The sequence below is a fragment of the Salvelinus alpinus genome, chromosome 13 (assembly GCF_045679555.1).
Source record: "Salvelinus alpinus chromosome 13, SLU_Salpinus.1, whole genome shotgun sequence".
Classification (NCBI taxonomy): Eukaryota; Metazoa; Chordata; class Actinopteri; order Salmoniformes; family Salmonidae; genus Salvelinus; species Salvelinus alpinus.
Genome location: NC_092098.1, coordinates 35,464,407 through 35,487,182, shown reverse-complemented (window position 1 = coordinate 35,487,182; position 22,776 = coordinate 35,464,407). Strand labels below are relative to the sequence as shown.

At 41.5% G+C, this 22,776-nt stretch overlaps 1 protein-coding gene across 2 annotated transcripts in view; it reads right to left on the bottom strand.

Annotated features, from left to right (window-relative positions):
* Positions 1-22,776, bottom strand: part of LOC139537587 (opioid-binding protein/cell adhesion molecule-like) — a 345,719-nt gene that overhangs the window by 83,157 nt on the left and 239,786 nt on the right. For both annotated transcript variants that reach the window (XM_071339070.1, XM_071339069.1), the window contains one exon: positions 5,656-5,891. In XM_071339070.1, the coding sequence (XP_071195171.1) occupies positions 5,656-5,891 (236 nt within the window). The remainder of the gene's footprint in view (positions 1-5,655; positions 5,892-22,776) is intronic.

Sequence of the window (22,776 nt, the reverse complement as noted above, 5' to 3'; positions counted from 1 at the left end):
GAGACTTACAGACAAGTTGATCAGGTATGGGGTGTATCTCAGTATGAAATGCCAATGAAATAGGTTCAGCATCTTTCAATGTAAGGGTAACATGAAAGACCCTGTAATGTTATCAAATGTCTATACAATACAATGCTTATTGTAGTAGGGATAAATGCCTTTGTAGAATGGCTTTTTGTTGATGATATTCCTGAGGTGAGCTATTTGGTAATCGTTCTATTCTGCCTTCTGTGGTTTCATGTTAAAAAGCCATATCAATGTTATAACTCACAATAGATACACATGGTGAGGCTTAACATGACCACGTCGCTGAGCAGTGTACAGCCGTAGGGTACTCCCGTTTCTCCTATGTTAAATTGCCTACTTTACTCATAACCTGACAATGGCTGTATTCTTTTTTTTAATCATTCTATAAACATTTTGGATTTGGTTGGTTGGTCATTTTTAACATACTTCCATGTCGTCTTAACACACTACAGCATGCTTAAAAACACTTTGAACAGATATACCTTTGCATGGAATATACGTCACAATTACCAGCCAAAGAGCCGATTCCCGACGGACTTTCTTCAACTAGCTAGCTAACCCTGCTTTTAAGATGCCGAAAAGCTGTTGCGTACCATTTTGTCTGAACATTAGTGGGAGAAAACAACACCAAATGAAGTTTCATCAACTGCCCAAGGACCAGGTTACACGAACCTCATGGTTTCCGCAATGATGATGATGATGATGATGGAAAGCTGTGGGCTCCGGTTACTCGATACATTTATGTGTGTTCAAAGCACTTCATCACCGGTAAGTCTCTAACACTTGTTTGTATCTAACTAGCTATGTGTATCGCATAAAGTTTGCTAGTTAGCTTGTGAAAGATTATTGGAATCTGTGTGGGTAGCTGGACAGGTAGGATGACTGACAATAGTGAAGGTGAACAGGTGGTCACGTGTCAGGTGACAGAAGAATGGATGAGACTGAGGCAGGAATTCCTTTAACCACAAAGTGGTATATTTACTTGGTAATTTGTGTTGATTCATGGACGCACAGAATGTGTGGGTTAGACGGAGTTGAGGAAGAGAAGGCAGTGAGGTCGGGCGGTGGCGATTTCCTCTATTTAATGAGTTGAGCTCTGTCGGACATTTCCACCTGACCTAATTAAAGCGCCCCTGGCCCAACTGAGAAAGTGGCCATGAATTAAAGGATGATTCCACCAACTCCATGGGTCTTTCTACAGCTTCTAATAAGGACTAGTGAGATGAATCTGTCCAAATAACAGCTATAATGTTCTTCAACACTTGGATATTTATGCAAACCTGGAGATTCCACCAAATAGGTATAGATATTGCCTTAGTCTACTTTGGGCCATTTGGTAGGGTTGTCTCCCCAGCTGGTCTCCGGCAAGTTGAATGGACATATAGGCAAGCCAAGAAGAATCAACTTTTCTAAATACCTAGTCCGTTCAAGGGCAGGCAAAGACTGGAAGTAGTTACGCAACATTTCTAAGACTAGCGAATTAGATCAAGATTAACGTCAGCTAACCGGTGAAACAGCAAGGGCTAAACAAACAGTGACGTAAGTATAATGCGACAGATTTACTAGCTTTACTGTCAGTGTTAGCAGGTCGGGTAACACAGAGTGGCAGAATATGCAACAAGCCAATAATTTGTTGGTGTGACAGCCAAGTATGTTAATAAAAGACGTGCTGCTGCTGAAAACGTTTAAACGACAAAAAAATGTCAGTAGTTTGCTTAGATGGGCGTAACGGGAGTACCCTACGGCTGTACCCTACTTGGGGGCGTGTTCACGTTATGCCACGACTCGCCTTGTGTATCTATGTGAGATCAGGTTTGAGAAACAAGTTAGAATGACTAAGAATTTTTCAAGATATAATAACTAATAGAGATTCCAGGTTGAGAAGCATGGATGAAGGTTACAGCTATAAAATCTTAATAAGAAACAGAAGTGAATGTTATGAATTTCTGACAAAACATGGCTTCCTATAAAGTCTGTATTTTCTGTGAAAGTGGCATTGATGTCTTGTGAATACAAACTGTGATTCTCTCACTTCTCTCAGTTTTAAATGGTTGAGAGATAATTGTAGTCAAATGCTGCTTCTGCAACGATCAAATGACCTTGGTCCCCTTATAAAGCCCTATTACAATGCTTCTTTGTGTTCTCTACAAAATGAAAAGCTCAAAGTTTGAGGCAAAATCCAAGTTTAAGGTTTCTGTCTGGGGCTCCTGTACATTCTCCTTCATTACTTGTCCCCTATTGAATTACTTCTAATCAATATCACAGATGGATGTTTTGGAAGTGCATGCAGTTTTCGCAAAGATATGGTTTTCCAGTTGACTTCATTCTAAACCAAAATAGATGCAGTTTTGACATTACAGCAATATCCAAGCAGATCATAATCCAAAACATCCATTTGCAGAAATACATGTGTTTTACTGTAACTCTGCATAAGGTATACAGTAATTGTAGAGAGACAAGAACAATTCTACCCCTACCTCTTCCTTGTGTTGTATAAATAGGCAGGAAGGCAGAGAAAGCAGTGCGGTGCTGTTTTGAGCTTGCAGGAGAGAAATGTGATACCATTTTTTTGTGAAGCATTTCATGGCTAAACACAGCATGCAATATTAAAAGCTGAGGTGCAGTGAAGGGCTGCCGTGCTGTGTTGGTTTCCGTGAACCAACGGCCTGGCACCCATGAGTCACCTTCGCTCTCACACAGCAATTCTCAAGAGTGCTGCTCTCCAGGAAAAGTCTCTTTGGATCTAACAATAAAATGCACCCGGCAAATTCAGCCATGTTGTACACACCAACTTAAGAGTTGTGCAGTATCTTAGAGGGAAAATTACAAGGAAAGGAAAAAGTCTGCAATCATAAAACATGGAGTATTGTTTTTTAAAATCTGATTTCTTGTGAGTTTTTTTTCCTTTATCCGAGACCAAACACCTTTACAATCTAATAGTGAAGTGTGCAAAAATATGATGAGGTATAATTAAAATCAATCCGTGCCAAAAGCTTCCACTTCTAAACCACAATAAATCAAATCAAATTTGATTTGTCACATGCACCAAATACAACAGGTGTAGAATTAACCGTGAAATGCTTGCTTATGAGCCTTTCTCAACGATGCAGAGTAAAAAAATATATATACGCTACCGTTCAAATGTTTGGGGTCACTTAGAAATCTCCTTGTTTTTGAAAGAAATACTTTTTGTCCATTAAAATAACATCAAATTGATCAGAAATACAGTGTAAACATTGTTAATGTTATAAATGACTATTGTAGCTGGAAACGGCTGATTTTTTTATGGAATATTTACATAGGCGTACAGAGGCCCACTATCAGCAATCATGACTCCTGTGTTCCAATTGCACGTTGTGTTAGCTAATCCAAGTTTGTCATTTTAAAAGGTGAATTGATCATTAGAAAACCCTTTGGCAATTATGTTAGCACAGCTGAAAACTGTCGTCCTGATAAAAGAAGCAATAAAACTGGCCATCTTTAGACAGTGAAGAGGCGACTCCGGGATGCTGGCCTTCTAGGCAGAGTTGCAAAGAAAAAGCCATATCTCAGACTGGCCAATAAAAATAAAAGATTGGCCCCAGTGATGTACTGGGCCGTATGCACTACCCTCTGCAGTTGCCCCCCAAAAAATAACACAGACACTGGACAGAGGACCTTTGCCTAGAAGGCCAGCATCCCGGAGTCACCTCTTCACTGTTGACATTAAGACTGGTGTTTTGCGGGTACTATTTAATGAAGCTGCCATTTGAGGACTTGTGAGAAGTCTGTTTCTCAAACTAGACACTCAAATGTACTTGTCCTCTTGCTCAGTTGTGCACCGGGGCCTCCCACTCCTCTTTCTATTCTGGTTAGAGACAGTTTGTGCTGTTCTGTGAAGGGAGTAGTACACAGTGTTGTACGAGATCTTCAGTTTCTTGGCAATTTCTCACAAGGAATAGCCTGTATTTCTCAGAACAATAGACTGACGAGTTTCAGAAGAAAGTCTTTGTTTCTGGCCATTTTGAGCCTGTAATCAAACCCACAAATGCTGATTCTCCAGATACTCAACTAGTCTAAAGAAAGCCAGGTTTATTGCTTCTTTAATCAGAACAACAGTTTCCAGCTGTGCTAACATAATTGCAAACGGGTTTTCTAATGATCAATTAGCCTTTTAAAATGATAAACTTTGATTAGCTAACACAACGTGCCATTGGAACACAGGAGTGATGGTTGCTGATAATGGGCCTCTGTACGCCTACGTAGATATTCCATTAAATATCAGCCGTTTCCAGCTACAATAGTCATTTACAACATTAACAATGTCTACACTGTATTTCTGATCAATTTGATGTTATTTTAGTGGACCAAAAAAGTGTTCTTCTTTAAAAAACAAGGACATTTCTAAGTGACCCCAAACTTTTGAATGGTAGTGTATATATTAACACAAGGAATGAAATACACAAGAATGGAGCTATATACAGGGAGTACCAGATCAATGTGCAGGGGTATGAGGTATTTGAGGTAGATATGCACATGAAGGCAAGGTAAAGTGACTAGGCATCAGGATAGATAATAATAAGAGTAAAATAAAGTACAGACTAGCAGCAGCATATAAATGAATGACATATTATGAAGAGTAATTATACGGAGTAGCCGGAATTCCTTCCAATGATCTGTTAATTACAGTTTGGAATAATGATTTAAGTACAGTAATTTGTTCTGTGTTCACAGACTGAACTCTTTTTTTTATTTTATTTAAAGCCGCTGCTAATTCTAAAAGTAAATAACTGGCAATTATTTTATTTATTTTCCCAGTAATTAGTGTCAGGGCTAAATTCAATAGGTTAATGAGTAACAGATAATACATTGTTTTCTTAGAAAAAAGTAGCATTTTCAAATAAGACAATAAAGAACCCTTGGGGACTCTTTTGAGCAAGAAATAGACATTGCCAAATAATGTCTAATGTCAATTATTTTATGATTCCATGCATACTGTTGTTTGTTGTGGCATTAGTCCCTTTCTAAATGCAAGATCTTACATGATAAAAAACTGTCTCGTCCTTAGTTAATCTTGTTCAGTTTTAATTAAACGTCAAATGAGTGTGTCTACATGATCTGTACCACTAAAACCGACAAAGGGCAGTGGTGCTAATTGTTTTTGGAAACTGAGCGAGAAGAAAATTGAGTTCACTGTAAATGATAACAAAAGTCCAGGTATCGACAGCTGATTTAGTAAGCCCTTGCACTGAAACGGGGCCACGGTATTCCCCAACTTGCTGTGTCCCCAAATCAATATCTATCAACGATCTGAAATTAAACCTAGATTAAATCCCAATTTCATCTCAGGGAGTCACGTTTGGCAAGTTTCAGATAATTAGATCATCCTGGCGAGGGGACTAAGAAGTTTTCCTTCTCTTTATCTCTCATGCCTTCCCACCGGTTAAGTCAAAACAATCACAGTCCCGAGTTTGAAATATAGCATCTGTAAACGTAACACTAAAATCAGTCAGACTACCAAGCAAGGATAGTGATATCTATTCAGCCCTATGCGTCTAGAAGGAAAATTGACAAATCTCTCATCACAAACCACAACTATGTAAATGTACAGAATCTGTACAGAATCTGAGAGAAGAAGAAGTGCAGTACCTTGAACGATGAGATGCACTTTGGATGATTTGGGTTTGTTGCTTGTGAGGATGGAGCACACGTAGGGCCCCTCGTCGTGTACATTCACATTCTGGATCTTTATGCTGTACTCTGTCATGGGTGTGTTGTCCATTCGGACCACTCGAGGGTCCAGAGACCACTTGTCAGCCCCCGCGTAGAGAATGGTGGTGCGGTTGAGCCAAGCGACCCGCGATACCTTGCTATCCACAGTACATCTGTGAGGAAAACAGAAATAACAGAGAGAGGATGTGTTATGCATTTCAGCATAGTTTTACAGTGTTCTATTGTGTCCATTCTGTTGTGAAGCACAATCGAGTGATGTTCATCAAGTGATGTCTGACCGACCAAATCAAATCAAATGTTATTTGTCACATGTGCCGAATACAACACCTTACAGTGAAATGCTTACTTACAAGCCCTTAACCAACAATGCAGTTTTAAGAAAATATCAAAAAAAAGTAAGAGAATAAAGAATAACAAATAATTAAAGAGCAGCAGTAATCAACAATAGTGGGGCTATATACAGGGGGTACCGGTACAGAGTCAATGTGTCAATGTGCGAGGGCACCGGTGGAGAAGTGGCTATGCATAGATAATAACAGAGAGTAGCAGCAGCGTGGTGGGGGGGGGGGGGGGGGGCAATGCAAATAGTCTGGGTAGCCATTTGATTAGCTGTTCAGGAGTCTTATGGCTTGGGGGTAGAAGCTGTTTAGGAGCCTCTTGGACCTAGACTTAGAGCTCCGGTACTGCTTGCCGTGCGGTCAGAGGTCGAGCAGTTGCCATACCAGGCAGTGATGCAACCCGTCAGGATGCTCTCGATGGTGCAGCTGATGCTACTATTGTGTGAGGATGTGGCTTTTGTATGACGTTTTTGATAAAGTAAGACCTCAGGATTTCTTATACAATATAGGTTAGCAGTGTTCTTCAATACTGTTGCTGGGGACCCACATGATGTACAGGCTTTTGTTCCAGACCAATAGTAGCACATCTGATTCAACTAAACACCATGCCCTTGAGAATTTCAATCAAGTATGTTAGCACTGGAATGGAACAACAGCCTGTGAGTCCCCAGGACCTTGATAACATAACTGACTTCTTTGAGCTCTCCCCGAGTACCCCAACTGCACACATTTATGTTGTAGCCCCAGACAAAAACACCTGAGGTGCATTCAGTTCACTTGATGATCGTTTGCTACGTTGCGGAACGGTTTGTACTAAACGCGCTCCGGCACCGCTTACCGTGCGGTAGCAGAGAGAACAGTCTATGATTTGGGTGACTGGAGTCAAAGACTTCCTCTGACACCACCTAGTATATAGGTCCTGGATGGCAGGAAGCTTGGCTTCAGTGATGTATTGTGCCGTACGCACTACCCTATGTAGCGCTTTATGGTCGGATGCTGAGCAGTTGCCATACCAGGCGGTGATGCAAATGGTCCGGATGCTTTCGATGGTGCAGCTGTAGAACTTTTAAGGGTCTGGGGAACCATGCCAAATCTTTTCAGTCTCCTGAGGGGGAAAAGGTGTTATCGTGCCCTCTTCTTGTGTTTGGACCATGATAGCTAAAAGTGGGAGTGGATCAGCTTTAATATTACGGATAGATTGTTGTTTCCATCAATGTAATTGTCTGCATCATTTCCAATCCACCATATATTTTTGGGGTAAATATATATACACATATATATATATATATGTGTGTGTGTATATATGTGTGTGTGTATATGTATGGATATGTATGTGTGTATATATATATATGTATATATATATACACATAATGTGTATGTATGTATGTGTTTATATACACTGCTCAAAAAAATAAAGGGAACACTTAAACAACACAATGTAACTCCAAGTCAATCACACTTCTGTGAAATCAAACTGTCCACTTAGGAAGCAACACTGATTGACAATAAATTTCACATGCTGTTGTGCAAATGGAATAGACAAAAGGTGGAAATTATAGGCAATTAGGCAGACACCCCCAATAAAGGAGTGATTCTGCAGGTGGTGATCACAGACCACTTCTCAGTTCCTATGCTTCCTGGCTGATGTTTTGGTCACTTTTGAATGCTGGCGGTGCTCTCACTCTAGTGGTAGCACGAGACGGAGTCTACAACCCACACAAGTGGCTCAGGTAGTGCAGCTCATCCAGGATGGCACATCAATGCGAGCTGTGGCAAGAAGGTTTGCTGTGTCTGTCAGCGTAGTGTCCAGAGCATGGAGGCGCTACCAGGAGACAGGCCAGTACATCAGGAGACGTGGAGGAGGCCGTAGGAGGGCAACAACCCAGCAGCAGGACCGCTACCTCCGCCTTTGAGCAGGAGGAGCACTGCCAGAGCCCTGCAAAATGACCTCCAGCAGGCCACAAATGTGCATGTGTCTGCTCAAACGGTCAGAAACAGACTCCATGAGGGTGGTATGAGGGCCCGACGTCCACAGGTGGGGGTTGTGCTTACAGCCCAACACCGTGCAGGACGTTTGGCATTTGCCAGAGAACACCAAGATTGGCAAATTCGCGACTGGCGCCCTGTGCTCTTCACAGATGAAAGCAGGTTCACACTGAGCACATGAGCACATGTGACAGACGTGACAGAGTCTGGAGACGCCGTGGAGAACGTTCTGCTGCCTGCAACATCCTCCAGCATGACCGGTTTGGGGTGGGTCAGTCATGGTGTGGGGTGGCATTTCTTTGTGGGGCCGCACAGCCCTCCATGTGCTCGCCATTGTTAGCCTGACTGCCATCAGGTACCGAGATGAGATCCTCAGAGCCCTTGTGAGACCATATGCTGACACATGCACATTTGTGGCCTGCTGGAGGTCATTTTGCAGGGCTCTGGCAGTGCTCCTCCTGCTCAAAGGCGGAGGTAGCGGTCCTGCTGCTGGGTTGTTGCCCTCCTACGGCCTCCTCCACGTCTCCTGATGTACTGGCCTGTCTCCTGGTAGCGCCTCCATGCTCTGGACACTACGCTGACAGACACAGCAAACCTTCTTGCCACAGCTCGCATTGATGTGCCATCCTGGATGAGCTGCACTACCTGAGCCACTTGTGTGGGTTGTAGACTCCGTCTCGTGCTACCACTAGAGTGAGAGCACCGCCAGCATTCAAAAGTGACCAAAACATCAGCCAGGAAGCATAGGAACTGAGAAGTGGTCTGTGGTCACCACCTGCAGAATCACTCCTTTATTGGGGGTGTCTGCCTAATTGCCTATAATTTCCACCTTTTGTCTATTCCATTTGCACAACAGCATGTGAAATGTATTGTCAATCAGTGTTGCTTCCTAAGTGGACAGTTTGATTTCACAGAAGTGTGATTGACTTGGAGTTACATTGTGTTGTTTAAGTGTTCCCTTTATTTTTTTGAGCAGTGTATATATATATTTACCCCCAAAATATATGGTGGATTGGAAATGATGCAGACAATTACATTGATGGAAACAACAATCTATCCGTGTATACTGTATATACACACATACATACACATACCATGATAGTTTGTTGGTGATGTGGACACCAAGGAACTTGACACTCTTGACATGCATATATAGAAAAAAATATGTGAAAATAAAATAATGATTAACTGTATCAAAAAAACATCAACGTTTATGTTTTAAAAATCTTAAATATTGCCAGGTTGGTTTTCACAGCTGTTTCACAAGGTGTTCATTATTGTACATTTTAAGGTGTCCTTTGATGGTATTTATTTGTTCCACATTATTCATTGTTGTATCCTAGGACCTACAATAGATACATATATATTCAACCACAACGGTGTACTAATGAGCTATGCGATATTTTTTTTATCATAATAGAGAACTACTGAAATTATATTATTATTCTTTTCACTCTGTCAATTAGGTTAGTATTGTGGAGTAACTACAATGTTGATCCATCCTCAGTTTTCTCCTATCACAGCCATTAAACTCTAACTGTTAAAAAGTCACCATTGGCCTCATGGGGAAATCCCTGAGTGGTTTCCTTCCTCCCCGGCAACTAAGTTAGGAAGGACGCCTGTATCTTTGTAGGGACTGCATGTATTGATACACCATCCAAAATGTAATTAATAACATCACCATGCTCAAAGGGATATTCAATGACCCCTTTTCGTTTTACCCATCTACCAATAGGTGCCCTTCTTTGCGAGACATTGGAAAACCTCCCTGGTCTTTGTGGTTGAATCTGTGTTTGAAATTCACTGCTCGACTGAGGGACCATACAGCTAATTGTATATGTTGGGTACAGAGATTAGGTAGTCATTGAAAAATCATGTTAAAACTATTATTGCAAACAGAGTGAGTCCATGCAACTTATTATGTGTCTTGTTTAGCACATGTTTACTCCTGAACTTATTTAGGTTTGCCATAACAAAGGGGTTGAATACTTATTGACTCAAGACATTTCAGCTTTACATTTTTTATTAATTTGTAAACATTTAGAAAACATAATTCCACTTTGACATTATGGGGTATTGTATGTAGGCCAGCGACAATACATCTCAATTTAATCAATTTTAAATTCAGGCTGTAACACAACAAAATGTTGAGGTGTGTGAATACTTTTTGAAGCATTAGCGTCTATTTTCCTACATCCAGTGTGTCTATTGATTGGTGGTAATTTTTGGCTTATAAATTGATTTTATGCACACTCAACACCAAATGACATACACGAGGCTCATTAGAAATGATTCAAGCATTCTATGGAAACAAAACGTATGCTTAGTGTTTTGCAAATTTATTCTGTCACAATTATCATGATACATTGATTTAAATGTCAGCACCTGTGCTAAATTTCAATTTACAATGAGAATGTACCCCAAGTCCGATTTGCATATCCTTGGCATTCTCCAGTAGGCATGCTTTGTGGAAAAGCCCAGTCAAACCATTTATTTGAAAAAGAGAGAAGCCTAAACTGATGTCTCTCTGAGTCCCCAAGAGAACTGGTGGTAACAAACAACATGTGATTTGTATTCAGGACAGATTATTGGATCCTAACCTCTTTGCCTAACCTTCAATCCAATGAACTTCAGTGGAGGAATATCATAATGCTCATAATACCAATTCGACTTCCAGCGCATACCAAACGGGGACAAGGAAGAGCAAGTCTCCGTGGGCATATATCAAAACTATTGGAGAACTGTACAATTTGTGATGCAAATCTAAGACTAAAGGTTAACGTGAGTGACTGATTTCTTCAAAAAAGTATTACCTAAGGAAAAGTGAAATAACAATATTCAACAGTAAAACAAATAAGTTATATTCATGACAAAAGGCCAATAACCTTTGCTCTGTCCAGCAATACAGCCTATTGGAGTGTTTTAGTTCAGTGACCCTTTGTTCGCTTTGCAACAAAGAGGAAAGTTAAAGGTTGTTTTGAAAGATTGGTTGTGCTTTTATTTATCTGACATGATAAATAACTTACTATGGATTGCCTTATGATCTGTAAATGGTCATACCATCAACACTACCCGCTACATTCATTAATCAACTGCCTCTCCTTGTCATGCAGTTACTAAGTTGTCTTAGTAATCAATGTTCACATGTATTTCATTAAGTAAATAAGAAGACCGATTAGATGGACAGAGAGAACAGTATAAATCCTCCCGCTTCCCTTAAACCAGTTACTACTACCCTTGCTGTAAAAGTTTGTTTCATGTTGCAGTTGACAACAAATGAAACTGTCAGTAAGTTGAATATCTACAGAGCAGAGATGTCCAACACTGGTCCTGGAGAGCTACTGACGCCTTCAGTCTGGACCATGATGAGTTTAATCCCTCTTCTTGTAATTGAAATACTATAACCACTCAAGTAATAAAACGGTTTTGACTGAAATATTTACAGGAACATCACATATTTGTTGTTAATCTAAATAGCGTAAATAATGTTAAATCACATACACCACTCTGACCACTTTTGTCGTGAAAATAGTGCTCTATAAATATTCATCATTGTTCCATGAGAAGGTCACGCGTGGTTGTGGCATGTGTATTACTTTTACTCCGAAAACAAGGCAGAAAAATAATACAACAAATAATTATGATGAATTATTCATTAGGTATTCATTTATTCAAGAGAAAGGTCAGCAGTGTTGAATGTGTACACAGTCTCGCTGCATGTTACTGTATTATCACAATTAATGATAGGGAATCTATGATAGCTGTCAGAGCCACTTGTAACCCGGTGTCAAGGCTTTTGCTTCACAGTACAATGGTGGGTGTCAATGTGAATCGCTGATAGCACAAACCGTCAGTTTAACTGTGTTCACCACATTCAGTCATTATTCCAAGAGGATTAAATGGCTGTCACCAGGGTAAAACATGGAGATGTGAAAAGTGTATGGAATGTTTGTAACACAACAAATAACCCATAGTTTGGGAGTATTCTTTAAACATTGAAATAAATGTTGCAAAAATATGCAAATATCGCTTAGTTCAGATCACATGATTCCAGTATAGGCCAGGTAGTACAATGCCTAGTTGAATTATGTTTCTGATGAAGTCCAGTACGAGGGCAAACAATAGCAAACCCCTCCTTCACAGAAAAATTCAGACACATCACAAGGTCAAAAGAGGAAAGCTTGCCTTAAAAGAGTAGTTCACTAATTTACAACTTGATGTTAGATGGTTCCTCGCCCTGAAAGTAGTCTATGGGCCAGCAGAAGTGTAGGGAATGTATTGGAACCATTGACAACCACAAGATTAAGCAGTTCTCAATGATACCAAACACTCTGACGTCGCTTGGCAATGACTGCATTCACAAACAAAAGTCTTCCCTCCCTTTTTCTCTCTGCTTTCCTCAGCTCACACCCTCTTGTTTCTAAAATAACTATGTCATTTTGAGATTGTGTTTCGACTGCTGCAGTGAGGACAGCCATGTCTGTACGCCATCCAGTGTTGCTGCCTCTCCATTCGTCCCTAATGACTACAGTATGAGCTCTTACACCATAAATCCTTTTAACTGGAGCGGACATCCAGCAGGTTTTTACTGAGCCTATCAATTCTGTATCCAGAGGCCTCCATCAAAAATATGGCGGTGAACTCGAGCATACCTCCATGTGTCCCTTGATAATAAGTGTTACTTATTGTGCCCTCAACTCTTCATTCAGGAATCAAGGCTGAGACAGATACTTATACGGAGCTCGCCTACCGCCACAGAGACCAAGCCGAACTTGGACACACACAGTTAAATAAACAGCCAACAAAATCATCTGTTCCAGGGGGACATTGAAAGACGATAGATACCGCAGAATAACAAAGTGTCAGCCACCTGAGTGGAGGGATATTTAATAGAATAACAACTATTCTGCTCGAGATTCCATATCACCATCCAACAGACAGACGCCATATTTACTTTATACAAAATCATCCTTATCTCTTCCGTTCATCTAATAATCATATAAGTTATATTAGACACCATACAGTATTTACTTTAATTCATACGTTATGCATTAAACAGTAGAACCCAGTAAGTTATGTAGTAGAGAACATTAAACTACAATTGAGCAAAGCTCCATGGGAGTACTTTGGTCTGGTACATCACTGAATGATGTCTTTCATGGTTTAATGATAGTGAGTTGAATTAAATACAATAACATTCATGTACTGTGTTTTTCCTTGAGAGAGCTGCAGGGAGAGAAATATTTAGAAATATTAACAATTAACATTCTATGAACCAGGATATTTAAATGTACTGTTTGTTGGCATGGCCACTCATTGATTCAACAGACAACAAATAGCCGAAATTGACACCCTTAATCATTACGGGAACACAGCATGTGGTCCTGAGTTGCCAGCTACAATAGTAGAAGCAATTGTTAAAAAATGCATGTCTTACTTGTATAAATATTACAAGCAAATACTATCCAAATTGGTTTTGTCTTACAATCACCTAAGCCTTAAAATTACCTAAATTGAACTCCAATGGCAATATATGGCAATAGAACTACAATGGAAATAGTTAGTTAAATAGTTAACCAATTTCTGTATTTAACCTTTATGCACTAATCTCTTTTGACATATCACATACAGTGCCTTCAGAATGTATTCATACCCCTTGACTTAGTCCACATTTTGTCACGTTATAGCCTGAATAGAAAGCAACTCCAGTGTAGATTTGGCCTTGTGTTTTGGGTTATTGTCCTGCTGAAAGGTGAATTTATCTCCCAGTGTCTGGTCGAAAGCAGACTGAACCAGTTTTTCCTCTAGGATTTTGCCTGGGCTTAGCTCCATTTCATCAATTCTTTATCCTGAAAAAAATCCCCAGTCCTTAACGATATACTCATAACGGGATGCAGCCACGTGCTTTAAAATATGGAGAGTGGTACTCAGTAATAAGTTGCATTGGATTTGCCTCAAATATAACACTTTGTATTCAGGTCAAAAAGTTAATTGCTTTGCCACATTTTTTGCATTATTACTTTAATGCCTTGTTGCAAACAGGATGCATGTTTTTGAATATGTTTTATTCTGTACAGTCTTCCTTCTTTTCACTCTGTCAATTAGGTTAGTATTGTGGAGTAACTACAATGTTGTTGAGCCATCCTCAGTTTCTCCTATCATAGCCATTAAAATCGGTAACTGTTTAAAAGTCACCACTGGCCTCTGTGAAATTCCTGAGCGGTTTCCTTCCTCTCTGGCAACTGAGTTAGGAAGGGCGCCTGTATCTTTTGTAATGACTGGGTGTACTGATCCAAAGTATAATCAGTACCCGCAAAACACCAGTCTCAACGTCAACAGTGAAGAGACGACTCCGGGATGCTGGCCTTCTAGGCAGAGTTGCGAAGAAAAAGCATATCTCAGACTGGCTTCATTAAATAGTACCCGCAAAACACCAGTCTCAACATCAACAGTGAAGAGGTGACTCCGGGATGCTGGCCTTCTAGGTAGAGTTGCAAAGAAAAAGCCATATCTCAGACTGGCCAATAAAAATAAAGGATTAAGATGGGCAAAAGAACACAGACACTGGACAGAGGAACTCTGCCTAGAAGGCCAGCATCCCGGAGTCACCTCTTCACTGTTGACGTTGAGACTGGTGTTTTGCGGGTACTATTTAATGAAGCTGCCAGTTGAGGACTTGTGAGAAGTCTGTTTCTCAAACTAGACACTCAAACTAGACACTGACTGGTGTGGGGTGGCATTTCTTTGTGGGGCCGCACAGCCCTCCATGTGCTCGCCAGAGGTAGCCTGACTGCCATTAGGTACAGAGATGAGATCCTCAGACCCTTGTGAGACCATATGCTGACACATGCACATTTGTGGCCTGCTGGAGGTCATTTTGCAGGGCTCTGGCAGTGCTCCTCCTTGCACAAAGGCGGAGGTAGCGGTCCTGCTGCTGGGTTGTTGCCCTCCAACGGCCTCCTCCACGTCTCCTGATGTACTGGCCTGTCTCCTGGTAGCGCCTCCATGCTCTGGACACTACGCTGACAGACACAGCAAACCTTCTTGCCACAGCTCGCATTGATGTGCCATCCTGGATGAGCTGCACTACCTAAGCCACTTGTGTGGGTTGTAGACTCCGTCTCATGCTACCACTAGAGTGAAAGCACCGCCAGCATTCAAAAGTGACCAAAACATCAGCCAGGAAGCATAGGAACTGAGAAGTGGTCTGTGGTCACCACCTGCAGAACCACTCCTTTATTGGGGGTGTCTTGCTAATTGCCTATAATTTCCACCTTTTGTCTATTCCATTTGCACAACAGCATGTGAAATTTATTGTCAATCAGTGTTGCTTCCTAAGTGGACAGTTTGATTTCACAGAAGTGTGATTGACTTGGAGTTACATTGTGTTGTTTAAGTGTTCCCTATATTTTTTTGAGCAGTGTATATATACCTTTGTCATATATATCTTTGAAATGATGGATATAAAGGTACCATGTATGTAGTATGCAAAATGTAATATGTAAAATATATGTACAGTATGTATACGTAACAAAAAAAACTGTTAAAACAAGAAATATATATTTTTGTCCTCGGAAGAGGGGGATGAATAAAAAATATATATATATTTGTTACTTTTTTCCTTGTCTTATTATTTTTCTATTAATATGTTATTTTTCTATTTTTTTCTCTGCATTGTTGGGAAGTAAGCATTTCACTGTTAGTTTACTACACCAGTTGTTTATGAAGCATGTGACAAAAACTTTGATTCGATTTGAAATAGAACTCCAATGGCAACCCAACACTGTAGTGTAAAAAGACCTGTCAAACTGTCCATTTACATTTCCTTTTGTTACATGGTTTTAGTACGTTATAACGTCATATTACCTTTAATGTTGTTTACTAAGGAATTCTAAGCTGTAATTCAGTGTTTCTTACTCCTACAATATTGTTCCATCCTGATTTGAAAATCTGACTAGACAGCAGCATTAATTTGTGGTAATTTGCTTGCTAATAGACAGCATGAACTGATTTTTACAAAATGTTTAGACTGATTTCGGTGTCCTCACATTTTCATTTCCCTTGTGCCACTTTAATGTCAGGTTGCGGAACCTCCTTGCAGTTTAAACTTCCCAAACTGATTGACTTCAGCATGCTTCAGTAGGTTAATAGCACTACTGGGAAATCTAAATTGTTAATGGCCAAATGCAGATCCAATTTGGAGAGGTCTTGAATAGATAACAAATAAAATAGAGAACCAACCTGGCACAGCAGCGGCATAAAATGTTAGGCTGCAAGCAAACATATTTGGTTAATAAAGATAGAAATACCTTATTGTTAGCATTATTATTATTTTTATTTTTGCTATATAGCAACATCTTATGTGAAACCCAATGTAAAGAAGAGATCTGGTCATTGAGAGTTACATATCTAGAAAACAACTCCAGACCTTAACATTTAAAAATAACAACATCACTATCAGGGATAATAACGAGTTATCGCTTTGATATGTATCTGCAGGACATGGATACTGACAGCTGGAAATATGGTAATATTAGGAACAGGATGCATTAGAAAGATCTCCATTTACCTGCAAAAAAAGACGCAGTCAGACAAACAATGTCTTCCAGAGCCTCAGATCCTCTCTCACTAGATATCCTTGTACAACAAATGTTTTCACTCCAGTACAATGAGTGTCCCTTTAATTGTTAATCATTAACATGATGTTGGAGAAATCTTGAAGCATAAGCCTCCGTCCCTCTGTCGGGCATGTTATTAAAAAGCTCCATGTTTTCTCAAAATGATGTGTACTAGCCTTCTTCTTATTTATATGTGGACTACGGCTCTAATATATGGATAGGTCACCAAGTCGCAGCAGAAGATTTTAGTGATTGCAGATCATTGTCAGGAGCACGGGCTGCTCCCAGAGCCCCAGCAAAGAGATAAATGATAGCCTGGCTGTCACGATCTATCACAAGGATGACGCTGGAGAGACGAAGCAGGTACGGGGAGTAACATTTAATAAATAACGGACATGGAACGAGACATAAACAGCTTAGCAAACAGAAAAACAATCAATGCAGAAGCGGGGAACAGAGCTGGGGAACTGACACATATAGGGGAGAAAATTACATTGGCTGCAACGTACGGTAGCAACTTTGTTGGGCTCCCTCAGACAAGAGAGACATATAAATGATCTCACAACTATCTGGCGAGACAAACATGATGGAGCCTGGGCTGTGTCTGAAAACATTACTAAACATCAAATCCTTGCTTCCTACATCCTTGTTTCCTTAATTCCTCTCAAAAGTCATTGGCGGAAAGGATCGAAAGTCGCTCACTGGGACCCCCTCTTCTAATGAGCTTTGAGAGGAATTAAGGAAAGAAGGAGAGAGGAAACAAGGATAATGTTTTCAGACACAGCCTGTCGGTCTACGTGAGGGGACGTTTGGCTACATACAACATAGCCAGACAAAACAATGACAAAATACAATCAGGTTAAATTAAATAGCAGTTTGCTAATCGAGAGCCTTCAATTCTGTTTAAAATAATTAGCTAATGTCAGAGTGGCTAATTACCAGCCCTGTCTATTGTAATATGTATTGAGGAGGAGGCCATGAGAAGAGGTGCTTTAAAACATCAATACTCATTGTGAGCTTGATTTGGGCATTAGTTTGAACTGTAATTATAGTGTACCTGTGATTATCTCTGAACTCCCTGTGTTGGTCTGTAGCAGGTATTCCCAAACTGGGGGGTACGCACAATGCCGTCGGGGGTACGCCAAATAAAAATGTGATTCACATTTATACAAATAAATAAATATAATAATCTTCACATTTTCAAACAATCCATTTATACTTTCCAACGGGGCTATACATTTGGGTTAGGTTTTTTTCTCGGCTGGGCAGCCTCGTTTCACTACCAAAAATAACATTTAACTATCTAGTGTTCAGCGAAATAACAACACAATGTCAAATACAATTAGCCTAGTCAAATAATTAACATCCAATCACATTTACCGTTACTCTAGCTGCTGATCATGTTGGTATCTGTACTGATGGCGCAAAAGCCATGACAGGGAGACATAGTGGAGTGGTAACGTTTGTGCAAGCAGTTGCTCCCGACGCCACTTCGGTACACTGTACATCCACCGAGAGGTTCTTGCTGCCAAGGGAATACCTGATAGCTTGAAAGAAGTTTTGGACACTACAGTGAAAATGGTTAACTTTGTTAAAACAAGGCCCCTGAACTCTCGTGTATTATCTGCACTATGCAATGATATGGGCAGCGACCATGTTACGCTTTACAACATACAGAACTGCGCTGGTTATCAAAGAGCAAAGTATTGACACGTTCTTTTTTTTTTTTTATTGACAGACGATCTTAAAGTTTTATTTACTGACCATAATTTTCTGACCGCTTGCATGATGACGAGTTTCTCACACGACAGGCCTATCTGCGTGATCTTTTTTCTCACCTGAATGATCTGAATCTAGGATTACAGGGATTCTCCGCAACTATATTCAATGTGCGGGACAAACACACAGGTCTTTCCATCATTGTATGATTTTTTGTGTGCAAATGAACTCAAGCTTACGGATATGTCAAATGTGATATAGTGAAGCACCTGAGTGAGTTGGGTGCGCAATTATGCAGGTACTTTCCCGAAACAGAAGACACAAACAACTGGATTCGTTATCCCTTTCATGCCCTGCCTCCAGTCCACTTATCTATATCTGAACAAGAGAGCCTCATCAAAATTGCAACAAGCGGTTCTGTGAAAATTGAATCCAATCAGAAGCCACTAGCAGATTTCTGGATTGGGCTGCGCTCAGATTATCCTGCCTTGGCAAATCGTGCTGTTAAGACACTGATGCCCTTTGCAACCACGTAGCTATGGGAAAGTGGATTCTCGGCCCTCACTAGCATGAAAACTAAATACAGGCACAGACTGTGTGTGGAAAATGATTTAAGACAGACTGTTATGTGCATCCTTTCAAGCACACCCTTCTCATTAACCTGTGGTGAGTTCTTCACAATTTCGATGAACAAATAAGGTTTTATATGTAAGATGGTTAAATAAAGAGCAAAATGATTGATTATTATTATTATTTGTGCCCTGGTCCTATAAGAGCTCTTTGTCACTTCCCACAAGCCGGGTTGTGACAAAAACTCACACTCATTCTTATGTTTAATAAATGTGTATATGTACATGTATATGTGTGGCAGGCTTACAATTATGGCAAAAAAACGACATTTGAGAGTGTGCTGACCCTGGTGCGTACGCAGCTGGAGGTTGAACGTTTGAAGGGGTACGGGACTATAAAACCACTGTTTTAGAGCATGACCACAGAGTGTAGGGAACAGAGATTCTGTTTTCCATTACCAAACACAAGACAACACACTAGACGAAAGCACACTGTTTCAATATTAAACAGCCACTTTAGTTTAAGGGTGGTCAAACCATACACTACTACTTCAGGGCAAATGCCTTCTGAAGGTGAAGGTAACTGGCTTGTGGACTCTGAAAACAGAGCATTGTTTTTAGTCCAAAGCAATGGTTTGTTTTAAAAGGTCTGTTTATAACTTCATCTGTGTACTATTTATGACAGAAGTAGGATTATTATATTCACTATACTGTATTTTCTATAATAAAGAAATATTAAATTGAAATTAAACAGAGTTGTGATTTTATTACAGAACCCTTCTTTCACAAGGATGAATTATGGAGTGCCCTTTCCCATTTATGTAGAGTGAACACATGACACTGAGCATAACGACAGTGTCATTTGTCAAGTCCCGGACAAATCTAGTCCAATGGAAAATACTAGATATGTGCTCCACTGGTGGGCTGTCTGTAGGGAATACAGCTGAATGAGGAATTTTACAAGTGAAGCAAGAAAACCATCAAATCTTCAATACCCCTTTTCACAGAATGATTGGCTTTTCTTGAAATGTGAAAATGGCAGTCCAATCCTAGTTCCCTCTAGATCTGTCAACAAAAGAAGGGGGTTTGAATTATCTTGTACTATATATCAAGCTATGAGGCCTTGTGGGGGCTTTGCGTCTGTTTTGCTATACATGATGGCTAATTAAAACCTGTTTATGTTGAAGTGCTGGTCGATGAAGTAGAATAAATGTTTGTATATGTTATAATATTTATATAGGTCAGGATTCAAACCGGCTACTTCACTATGGACAACATCCTTAATTAGGATTTGGCTCTTATATGTGCACCCTCTAGTTCAGGGGTATTAAACTCTTACACTAAAAAGTCTGGAGACCGCTGTTTTTCTGTTCTATCTGATAATTAATTGCACACACCTGGTGTCAAAGGTCTAAATCAGTCCCTGATTAGAGGGGAACAATGAAATAATGCAGTGGAACTGCCTTTGAGGTCCAGAGTTGAGTTTGAGGGCTCTAGTTGCAGCCTTAGTGACTTGCTAGCCTAGGAACTTGCTAGCTCTGTTACTTGCTAGTTGCTATCTAATTTACTTGCTAGTTCCTAGCTTAAAGGCTAGCAGATGGACCAGCCAGCTAACATCTGTTTTCAGGGTTCAGCTAGTTCAGCTATCATCACAATTGACAAATGACAATCAAACCTCACAACCTTCACTTATTCTTACTTACTGCTCCTATTCTTTAGCATTCTTCTGAACTCCTTTCTGTATTCTTACATAATGTGACAATCCATATATCTTGTCCTCAAACAGATGAAAATGTATTCAGGTATTTGTGAGGATAGGAATTTGACAAAGAGAGATTAATTTTGTCACAAACATCTATAAACAGTCTATATTGGGTTTTGAAATTAGCCATCCTGGCAAAGCACGGAACACAATGACTCTCCAGAATAAGCAGATAGTAAGTAGCTTTGGGATTTTCATGGCTCATGTGCATAATGGCTGCGTTCACACAGGCAGCCCAATTCTGATCTTTTTTTCCCTAATTGGTATTTTGAGCAATCAGATCAGCTCTGAAAAAGATCTGAAGTGATTGGTCAAAAGACCAATTAGTGGAAAAAATATCAGAATTGGCCTGCCTGTGCAAACGCAGCCATAGGGGCTCACAATATCCCAGTCTTTGAGCATCATAATATTATGCTTTGATGCACGCCTGAAAAAGCAGCAGAAAAAAAGCATCTTAAGCATCCAAAAATGATTAACTACATGTAATGATAAAACATCTATTCAGCTGTGCCTTTAATTCAATCTAACTGTTTTTGTAACGAAACTCTAATTCTTCCTCCTCCTCGGACGAGGAGAGGAGAGAGGGATCGGAAGACCAATTTGCAGCGAGGTATGATGACATGATTATCTTTATTAACAAGACGAAACTAAACACACGAAGAACACTTGATAATATTACAAAACGACGTAGACAGACCTGAACGAGAGAACTTACATAAAACATGAAGAACGCACGAACAGGAACAGACTACATATACTAACGACAACGAAACAGTCCCGTGTGGTGCGAACATACACTGACACGGAAGACAACCACCCACGACAAACAATGTGAAACAACCTCCCTATGTATGTCTCTCAATCAGAGGAAAACGAAAACACCTGCCTCTGATTGAGAGCCATACAAGGTCAATTAAACTTGACACTTAACATAGAACAAACAACACAGACTGCCCACCCAGCTCACGTCCTGACCCACTAAACACAACAATACAAAAGGAAAACAAGGTCAGGAACGTGACATTACCCCCCCCCCCCAAGATGCGGACTCCGACCGCAAAACTCAACCTCAAGGGGAGGGTTTGGGTGGGCATCTGTCCACGGTGGCGGCTCCGGCTCTGGACGCTGTCCCCACACCACCATAGTCACTCCCCGCTTCCGTATCCCCCCCCCAATGACCACCCTCCAACTAAACCCACCTAAATGAAGGGGCAGCATCGGGATAAGGGGCAGCACCGGGATAAGGGGCAGCACCGGGATAAGGGGCAGCTCCGGGCTGAGGGACGGCGGCTCCGGGCTGAGGGACGGCGGCTCCGGGCTGAGGGACGGCGGCTCCGGGCTGAGGGGCGGCGGCTCCGGGCTGAGGGACGGCGGCTCCGGCCTGAGGGACGGCGGCTCCGGCCTGAGGGACGGCGGCTCCGGGCTGAGGGACGGCGGCTCCGGGCTGAGGGACGGCGGATCCTGGCTGAGGGACGGCGGATCCTGGCTGGACGGCTCTGGCAGGTCCTGGCTGGACGGCTCTGGCAGGTCCTGGCTGGACGGCTCTGGCAGGTCCTGGCTGGACGGCTCTGGCAGGTCCTGGCTGGACGGCTCTGGCAGGTCCTGGCTGGACGGCTCTGGCTGGTCCTGGCTGGACGGCTCTGGCTGGTCCTGGCTGGACGGCTCTGGCTGGTCCTGGCTGGACGGCTCTGGCTGGTCCTGGCTGGACGGCTCTGGCTGGTCCTGGCTGGACGGCTCTGGCTGGTCCTGTCTGGCGGAAGGCTCTGGCTGATCCTGTCTGGCGGAAGGCTCTGGCTGATCCTGTCTGGCGGAAGGCTTTGTCTGCTCCTGTCTGGCGGAAAGCTCTAGCGGCTCCTGTCTGGCGGACGGCTCTGAAGGCTCATGGCAGACGGGCGGCTTTGCAGGCTCAGTCCAGACGGGCAGTTCATGCGGCGCTTGGCAGACGGACAGTTCAGACGGCGTTGGGCAGACGGGCAGTTCAGGCGCCGCTGGGCAGACGGCCAGCTCTGACAGCTCGGGACAGACGGGCAGTTCTGGGCAGACTG